The 9955-nt window shown below is 38.5% G+C and overlaps 1 protein-coding gene across 1 annotated transcript; it reads left to right on the top strand.

Annotated features, from left to right (window-relative positions):
* The first annotated feature begins 629 nt into the window (after positions 1–629).
* On the top strand, positions 630–8132 carry ZCRB1 (zinc finger CCHC-type and RNA binding motif 1). The gene is made up of 7 exons (XM_010023195.1): positions 630–720; positions 892–920; positions 4607–4718; positions 4809–4916; positions 6359–6468; positions 6575–6650; positions 7792–8132. The coding sequence occupies exons 1-7, from the start codon at positions 637–639 to the stop codon at positions 7921–7923; spliced, it is 651 nt and encodes a 216-aa protein (XP_010021497.1). The 5' UTR covers positions 630–636; the 3' UTR covers positions 7924–8132.
* Positions 8133–9955: the final 1823 nt, after the last annotated feature.

Raw genomic sequence — 9955 nt, 5'->3', positions numbered from 1 at the left:
GCTGGGTGGGAGGAGGAGGTGAGAATGTCTCTAGGGGAGGTGCTGTGGTCAGCTGTGGACGCTTGCAGTTCCTGAGCAAGAGATACAAAAGGAAATGCCTGCTGCTTTAGCATCTTAGATACATTTTAAAGTCAATGTAGTATCTTCCCCATTCCCACCCCAATAATTAGGTCTCTGCTTGAGGGAAGCTTTTTCCCCACCCCCACCCCTTAACCAGTTGTGGTTTACTCTTCATTGAATGCGCCTGTACTGAAACTTGTGTGAAGACTCAGATCATGCAGGTACTTGAACAAAGGTCGGTTATTTCCCATATTGACCATAATGTTCAGTAAATGGACATTACTTGTTTCCTTCTGGACCTAAACCTTTCTTTACTGAACAAATCGGCAGAGATTTTTTTTAAGTATGTGAAACATGTCTGTTTTTTCATGACTTACAAATTGACTCAAATGCAGCAAAAATATACTCTGGATCCAGGAGAGGAGGAAGGAATATACTTATTTCATGCAACTTTATGATGAATGACTATCTGGGCTAGGTTTGAAAAACAACTTGAAGTTTTGCACTGTCTTTTTTTAATTGCTTTTGCTGTTGAATACCGCTTAACTCTTCTCTCTTTCTCCCGTCATCAGAAAAATGAGTGGTGGGTTGGCACCAAGCAAAAGCACAGTGTATGTGTCCAATTTACCCTTCGCTTTGACAAACAATGATCTGTACAGGGTAAGTTTTTAAAAGCTGCATTGTTCAGATTAAAGTTGTTGACAACAATTTTGACTGTAAATACAATACTGATATATAGCTTTTACTTGGAAAAGTTTGTCTTGATGAATTTATTACTAAGGAAGTGCAGTTGTCTATTGCTAAATATTTTTATTCTCGTTTGTATTTCAGATATTTTCAAAGTATGGGAAAGTTGTCAAGTAAGTGACCTGACATAGCCTATTTTTGTAGCTTTCTTTTTAAGTATTTAATGTCTTTGCTTCACTTGACAGTCTTGTGCTTTTTATAATTCAAGAATGAATGTGGAACTGTCTTGACGTGCTGTCCATTTTTAATAAAGTATAAATTAATTTAACAACTGGAAGTTCTTGCAGTTACACACATGATGTAAGAGTATTTGTGTTGAGGGACAGGTTCGCTAACCACCTCTTAACAGCAAGTAGAATGTTGTTATATACCAATGGTCTTTTCACTTGAATAGTTGAAACAATGTTCTTCTCATAAGTGTTGTTTCCCTTCCCCTGAATGCTGCCTGAGACACAAGTGGATAGTGTAAAAGTGGGAGCTTCTACTTATGTGAACTAGACGTCACAATTCCCACAAACAGTTCCCACAATTGCAGTGTACAATTCCTCTATTTGTGGTTCTAGAAGGACTTCTTAGTGTGACTGCTTAGTGTTATATTTAAGATTAGATGTAAGGCTGCGTAGTAACAGCTTTTAAGATGTGGGGTATTAATGAACAGTGCTTGTGAATACCTGCCTCTGTGTTGAAGTGGGAGACATGATTGCCACAATAAGGAACTTGCTGTTTTGATTTGTCTCTTGATTTGTTTTTTATTTTTTAACTAGTCAGAATAACCAGACTCAAGACTTCAGTTTTTAACCCTATACCAGCAAATATCTACTCTTAACTTCTAGTAGTTGCTGTAGTAATCTGTGAGATACAGAGCTAAATTCAAAGTTGTTCAACTCTCAGGAGTGTGTTTCAGGTGACAAATAGCAAGAAAAACATAAGTTTTTCTAAAGTTGTAGGGTTTCTTTAAAAATTGACTGAGAGGAAACCCCTTATGTAGGGCTCTGGCAGACAGGCAATGACCAGTATAACTGGGCACGATTGTTTCCAGGGTGGGGTGTCTGACCTGTTTTAGCTGATAGCTGAACTACCAATCTAGAAAAATCCTGACAGAGGTTTGAGTAATACTGGTGTTTATCCACTGAGGGGCTTATTCTACATAAATTTGACACTGCTGATCTTCCTGTTAGCATTTGGTAATATACCTTTACTCTGTGTGTTTGGGGGTAGGGATGTGCTACTGTCCTGGCTTTTGAGCTTGTTTGATAGGAGAATGAGAATTGTATGACATGTTGGCTGTACGATGCATTGCTTATTTCAAAGGTATCATAGCAGCTTTCTCTTTTTAATACTTTCTAATATTTTATTTGCCTTTTCTTACTGTCATAGACAACAGAAATGGTGTTTTCCTGCATTGTGACCTGTGTGAAAGTTGCTCATGTAGAACTTGCAATTCTGTCTGCCCAGTAACTGTTTCCCCCCACACACATATTGTTTTGCAAAGAAATCACATACTGATACTTACTTTTTCTTGTCATTTTGCTTCATCACTGCCGGAAGTTAAGCCAAATACAGAGTCACAGAATATCATGTGTAAAATACTACTATGTTTCTTTTTATCTAGCAAAATTTGTTTCCTGTTCACCCGTTTGCAACCTGACCTGACTATAAACAGTGTCAATACTGTGGGATTCTACTGGTATCCCATTTCACTTTGAAACTGAGGCTAACAAGGATCAGGTTTTCCTATTTGCAACTAGTCATTAATTCCCAAGAAAAATATTTTCAAATACTAGCTTGATTTCTGTACAATCTGTATTCAGGGACTTGAAAACACTTTACAGAAAGCTTTGTGATGCCATCGAGGTCAGCTTTAATTTAATTAAATAAGCTTTAGAGACATTTTTTTAAGTGTCTTGACTCAGGAAAATCACATCCTCATTTCTCACCCGAGCATATCCTGACTATTACGATTTTAGCTCACTTTGTTCTCTGAGAAATCGGACTTTCTAGAGCTCCAAGAAATTGCTGACTTCTTAAAGATTTCTCACGCTTGTTTCTTTCTGTGCTCGTGTTTTTAACTGGTAGATTCAATATCCCAGTTAGAAGCCTGACAGTCATATTAGCGCTCATTTGGAAATCTTGGAGAAGGAATTAATAAAACTGTTGTAAAGTCAGTTTTACTGACTCTTCAACTCAGTGCATTCAGTTAGATACATCCTTGTCCGAGAAGCTTTGGTAAAAAACCTGTAGCAAGCTTTATCTTTCTGTGCATGTATTTGGGGGAAAATTGAGATTTCTTTATTGAGCTTTCATTTTATATGCTTTTTACTATGCAGATCATCTGTTACACAGGTTCCCTGGTATGCCTTCTGCATTGAAGTGGAGTTTGTTTGTTTGGGTTTTTTAAAACTGTTCCATTAGTACTTACAATTTTGGCTTGCGTTATGGATGATCCTTATTCTGCCCATGGTGGGCACAAGGAGTAGCTTAATCCGTACTTTATTAACATATACTTCTTGTTTGTTTGTTTGTTTCCTAGAGCTAAATACAGTCGATATTTAGATTGAAAGAATTCCCACCCCTTTACCCCTTCACCTCTTGTCATCCTTTGTCTGTTGTTTTTACTGGGTCATGGTCTTTCTTGAACTTCTTGTTGTGCTGCTGGAGCTGTTGATTCCAGGGTTAGGGTGAAGATTTGATTTTGTATGTTACATAAAATAACATATGCATCCATGATCTGCTTGGATTCCGCTTAGAGATGTTTGTAGAGCAATACTGCTTATGTTTATCATTTCCTATCATGAATCTGTTTAGCTGGTTAGACTTACATGTACATAGATTTCTCAGTTTGGATGCAGTTCAAGATGCTGTGTTTTTTAGCAATGTTAACAATGGTAACATTACTCCTCAATTTTAATTTCAGCTTCAGTATGTGTAGTTCTCTACAGTTAGGTTGTCCAAGTCTAAAGAGTATGTCCTCTGTTTTTTCAAGCCACCCAAGGGAATAAATTTTATAAAATCATCTCCACTTTATCTGTACGGAATCACAGAATCGTTAGGGTTGGAAGGGACTTCTGGGGGTCATCCAGTCAAACCCCTGCCAAGGCAAGGCCACCTAGAGCAGGTTACACAGGAATGTGTCCAGGGGGGTTTTGCATGTCTCCAGAGAGGGAGACTCCACAACCTCCCTGGGCAGCCTGTTCCAGTGCTTTGCCACCCTCAAGATAAAGAAGTTCTTCCTCATGTTGAGGTGAAACTTCTTGTGTTTTAGTTTATGGCCACTGTTCCTCGTCCTGTTGCTGGGCACGTCTGAAAAGAGTCTGGCACCATCGTCCTGGCACCCACCTTCAAGATACTTATATGCATTAATGACATCCCCTCTCAGTCTTCTTTTTTTGGACTAAACCTTTCCAGCTCCCGCAATCTCTCCTCATAAGAAAAGCTCCTAACCCCTGTGGCCCTGCGCTGGGCCCTTTTCAGTGGCTGCTTGTTTTTCTTGTGCTGAGGAGCCCGAAACAAGATACTACTCCAGATGTGGCCTCATCAGGGTCGAGTAGAGGGGGAGGATCACCTCCCGTGACCTGCTGGCCACACTCCTCCAGATGTACCACAAGACACTACTGGCCCTCCCGGCTGCATGGCCAGTTTAACTGTTCCTTTGAATTTCTATTTAAGTGAGCCTTTCTATTGTTAAATATGCTTTTTCTTTTTTACTATGTATCAAAGCTAAGATCCCACCAATATCTTTAAAGAACAAATGTCTCTGAAGTAATTTCAGTATATCAATAATGTGGTTCTCTGTTTTCAGAGTTACTATTATGAAAGACAAAGACACCAGGAAGAGTAAAGGAGTTGCCTTTATTTTGTTTTTGGATAAAGAATCTGCACAAAACTGTTCTCGGGCACTTAATAACAAACAGGTAAATTGTGGAAAGTTGTTATGACTGGAGGGTTGGGTTTACAGTCCCAAAATACTTACCTTTTTTTTTTCCCCCCTTAATTTGCTGTAGTTGTTTGGAAGAGTAATAAAAGCAAGTATTGCCATTGATAATGGAAGAGCAGCAGAATTCATTCGCAGGCGTAATTACTTTGATAAGTCTAAATGCTACGAATGCGGGGTGAGTAAAACCAAAAATCAATGAATATATTCCATCTTTTGAATCTGTTGTGGTTTAATCCCAGCCAGCAACTAAGCACCACACTCGCTCATTTCTACCCCCCAGCAGGGTGGGGGGGAGAGAATTGGAAAGGTAAAAGTGAGAAAACTTGTGGCTTGAGATAAGCACAGATTCATAATTGCAATAAAATAGTAATAATAATAAATTGTAATGATAATAAAATTAACAGGAAAAAAATAAAACCCAAACAAGTGATGCAAATGAAGACAATTGCTCACCACCAACTGATCAATGCCCAGCCAGTTCTTGCGCAGTGGCTCCTCCACCAAACTTCTCCCTAGTTTTACTGCTGAGCATGGCATCATATGGTATGGAATACACTTTTGGTCAGTTGGGGTCTGCTGTGTCCTTTCCCAACTTCTTGTGCACCCCCACTCTTATTTGCTGGTGGGGTGGAGCAGAAAAGGCCTTGACTCTGTGTAAGCTCCGCTCAGCAATAGCTAAACCATCCCTGTGTTATGAACACAGTTTCCAGCACAAATGCAAAACATAGCCCTATGCTAAATACTCTGAAGAAAATTAACTACCCCAGCCAAAACCAGCACAGGCTTTTGGCTTCTTTCTTCAGTTTGGCCATTGCTGTTAAATCCTGCCCATGCTGTTAATTTTTTTTTTTTTTTTTGGTAGATATTACCAACTAATAGAGCAGTTTTACCATTTTCAAGAAGGATAATACCCATTTTGTCTTTTATTTGAGCTTTGGGGGGGAAGTTTGTATATATAATTGCTGCTTAACATGTTGATCAGCACACAGATCTGAGTACCAGTATAGTGCTGTCTGAGAAGGAAAACCTTATAATCTTTGACTCAAAATACCTGCTTTTGTTATACCTTTTGAAATTCATGGTATCGTTGGCAGTAAAATAAATACTGGAAACAACTGGTTTTATACAGAAGCAGCGTGTTTTAAGTTTTAGGCAATTCCTCGCTTTCCCTGAATGTAAGAACATAGGGGATTCAGATTTTGCTAGTATTTAATGTCAAATATAGCCTTGATTTATATTCATAACACTTTCTAGAGCAGAAATGTTGACTCGCTCCTGTTTCTTAAACTGTTAATGCTGAGGTTTATATCTTGACTTGAACATAAACGGTGCTGTAGTGTATTCAGCTATTGCAGTAGCCAAAGAAAATCTACTTTGCTTATAGCCTGTTATCAATTTGCAGTTAAACATGCATATCGCCACCAATCTCTTCGTTTCCATGGCAAGCTTATAGAGGAGAGTTTGTCTTCTGTGTGCTAATTCAGCATTCCATTTATCTTACTAATTGCTTCCATTTTTTTCCCCTTGAACTGTGTTACATTAACTTTCCTCATGGTATGTTTTAACAGGTAGTTGTCTGTAATTGTTTCTGTTAAGCAGTATTTCTTTTTCTCCAAGGAAGCAGGACACTTAAGTTATGCGTGTCCTAAAAATATGCTAGGAGAGCGGGAGCCACCAAAAAAAAAAGAAAAGAAGAAAAGAAAGAAAGTAGTTGAGCCCGAAGAAATGTATGTATATTTATTGACACGTTACTACTGTGGGTTTTTTTTATTTGGAAGCTTTTTCATACTGAACACTTAAAGATCTATATATTTTTCTCTTTGCACAACAAAGTGAGGAGGAGGAAGAAACCGAAGAGGAAGGAGAAGACCCTGCTCTAGATAGTCTCAGCCAAGCTATAGCTTTTCAGGTACAAAATTGAAGCATTGCATATTTATTATTATTTAGATGCAATTCTACTTCCTTTTTGATCTGCATTTCAAAAGCTCTGAGATACAGCCCTAGGGCTGTCTGCTCTGTAGCACCCCCGGGCACTCAGTTGGTCGTTTCTTTACTGTTTTCACTATTGATGTGTTTGTGTGCTGCAGGTTTCTCTTCTGTTTTTTTCCTTCAAGCTCTTTTGCTGCTTAGTTTCCTCCTGTCATCTCTGCTGTGATGTTCTATTAGGGTTTTGGTCCACAAATCCCTCTTTACTCTGTTAACTGAGCAGCCAGAAAAACAGTCATGTATAAATGACCAGGTGTATTCTCTGTCCTCACTCACTACCTTGTCCTTCAACAACATCTATTTCTGGAGCATTTCCTTTGCCTTGTCCATTGTGGTCTCTAATGGACTTCTCTCAAAACATATTTAGTGCATTTTTTGTTATGTAGAAAATACTTCTTTACGGGCTTTTGCCTGTAAAATACTTTTTCAATACTTTACAGGCTTTTGCTTCCCTAAACAGAGCAAGCCTGACCTGATCTTCAAATTTCTTCACTGCCTGGTTCTCAGCTGTCCCCTTGTGCGCCCTTGTCCCTCCAAGAAAACCTTCAAGAGATTTTAAGATAACTTTTTTCTGAACATGACTGTGAGTGCAAAACGTTTACATGACATAGTCCGAAAAAAACCCAATGCAAATATGCGTAATTATCCCCCCATGACTGGAAAACTCCATAACTGGAAGTAAAGCCTATAAATATAAACAAGCCAAGAAATATTCTCATTTCTTCCCGTCTGTTTAAAATGTGATGCATTCTTTGCTTCAGATCTCAGCTTCTCTATAGTTCTGTAAGTTTGCCACGGGCAAAGTTCCTCTCTTTAAAAATGGAGGGTGCTCCATGTAGCCTGCACTGGTGCAGAATACATACTATTTGCACGTGGGAACTTTCATAAATGCTTTCTGGTGCGTTCATTGCACAGTTTATCTGGAAAAGGAGATAAACCCTTTGAATTCTTTAACTTAATTCAATAAATTAATTCAATGTGTATTAATAATTAGCATTATTATTATTGTAATGCATCATACTTTTTCTTAATCCTGGCTAATACTTTTCCTTCTTTCATTGTAGCAAGCCAAAATTGAGGAAGAACAACAAAGATGGACGCAGTCTGCAGGGGAATCTTCAATTTCAGATGATTCAAAACGTCCACGGATTAAGAAAAGTGCTTATTTCAGTGATGAGGAAGAACTTAGTGATTGAAATAATGCTGTTTTATATGCATATATAATATACAGAGTGTACATTTTGTAAAGTGCTACAAAGTTATCTGTAATACAGGTTTGTCTCGGTGTTGAAGAAACTTACTGAAAATCTTGTTCTATTTCTGCCCTGACGCCCAGACCTCCCATCATTTAATCTCTCTCTTTTTCAAAACTTCACCTTTGAAGGCAGTCTCTTAAGAAAATTATGTGTTTCTACAGTTAAATCTAGAAAAATATCTTGGAGAATGTTTTTTGCAGTTAGTATCTAGACCCAACCCCTGCAAGTGAAATCTTTCGTTGGAGAATTTTCCAAGATTTTTTCCTAAAAGGAGTTCCTCTTAGAATCACTGTTATCACCACTGATGCTTCATGTATTGTTCTGTTTATTGTATGTTTGGAAGCAGTGCTTTAGTAGCATATGAATCTTGCACTAGTTCCTGGGCACGAGGTTGATTTTCAGCCTTAAGCATTGTACTAGTCTTTTAACTCTTTATGCAGTAATATAATAAATTAATGTCACATCAGCTCGGTCTGTGAAATCATTTTAGACTAAACAATACATCTGTTTACAAAAAGATATTAAGATGTTGAACTTCTGCCTTAAACACAGTTTTAGTAACTTGCTCCACTCTTCATAGTATTATATGGCCTGTATACAGTATAGGCTTCACAGGAGATGCAAGTTAAAAGTGATGTGGTGATTAGTTCAGTCTTGAAACATACCTAATCATAGAATGGTTTGGGTTGGAAAGAACCTTAAGATCATCTAGTTCCAACCTCCCTGCCATGGGCAGGGACACCACACACTAAACTGTGTCACCCAAGGCTCCGTCCAGCCCGGCCTTGAATGCCACCAGGGTTGGAGCATTCACAGCTTTCTTGGGCAACTCATTCCAGTGCCTCACCACCCTCATGGTGAAGAACTTCTTCCTTATATCTAACCTGAGCTTCCCCTGTTTTAGTTTGAACCCATCATCCCTCATCCTGTCACTGCCGTACCTGATGAAGGTCCCTCTCCAGCATCCTTGTAGAGTGACAGTTCTGTTGCTTTTGCATTAAAAATGAGAATAGCTGTATACTTTAAAGATAGGAATGTGCATATATGCTAGTGTGCTCAAATCTGATATTGAAAATCTTTTGCTGTGATAAGGGCTTATACTGCATTATTTCTCCTGACTGCAGTTTGGGTGCTTAACATGATAATTATGGTTATGTACAGGGTTTTAAATATACTTGTATCTAACATGGATCACAGTTCTGTCTTCTCAGGCATCTGAACCTGCTGGCAAAATCCAAAGGGCACAAAGTTTCCCACATACTTAAAAATCAGCTTTCGTGTGTACTTGGAACTGTCATGGTCTCTAAGCAAAGCGTGTTGGTGTCTATTTTGCACCTAAAGCTGTTCAGATCTTTTAAATAGGGTCTCCATCCTTTTAAATCTCTGTAGTGTTCTAGTCACGTTCTCCTAAAAAGCCTCATAGACACACTAGGAGAACAGTACAAAGCCCTGCAGCAGTGATCACTCCCAAAACCACAGACACATGGTGATGGTGGTAACCCTTTTACATTGGCCACTTTGTGTAGCTAAACTTTTCATTTTTAGAAGGCACAATATAAAACATGTTCACACTTTCACACTTCAAAGAAGAGACCAGCTGGCCTCTGTTTCTATTTTCAGCTCTTCCTGTTGCTCATCAGGACTTGATTTTCTTCCAAATATAGAAAATGTAAATTCAAATGTATCATTATGTAGTCTAATACCGATATACATTCAAATACATAACTAGGTGCAAAGCAAAGACACACACCCTCTAAGCCAATACAAAGCAGTCATATTCAGAAGGTTATTCTGGGGTCTTCTGTTGCTACTTTCACAAGAATTTAGAAACAAGAATAAGGTAATAAAGTAAAAGATTTTTCTGTACAAACTACTCAAGCCACAGAATGGGAAGAAATATCGGGCTTTATCCATACAAAGGGCTTGGGCTCAGTAGTCCAAAGAATGTTTTTAAGGCTTTGTGATTTTCTGC

The sequence above is a fragment of the Nestor notabilis genome, unplaced genomic scaffold (assembly GCF_000696875.1).
Source record: "Nestor notabilis isolate BGI_N333 unplaced genomic scaffold, ASM69687v1 scaffold13741, whole genome shotgun sequence".
Taxonomy (NCBI): domain Eukaryota; kingdom Metazoa; phylum Chordata; class Aves; order Psittaciformes; family Psittacidae; genus Nestor; species Nestor notabilis.
Note: the sequence above shows the minus strand (reverse complement) of the source record. Positions and strands in the feature narration are given on the sequence as shown.

Coding starts and splice junctions, on each gene's coding strand:
- ZCRB1 (XM_010023195.1), top strand. CDS start 637: ATGAGTGGTGGGTTGGCACCAAGCAAAAGCACAGTGTATGTGTCCAAT. Junction 4,719..4,808: donor GGGCACTTAATAACAAACAG/GTAAATTGTGGA, acceptor AATTTGCTGTAG/TTGTTTGGAAGAGTAATAAA. Junction 4,917..6,358: donor CTAAATGCTACGAATGCGGG/GTGAGTAAAACC, acceptor TTTTTCTCCAAG/GAAGCAGGACACTTAAGTTA.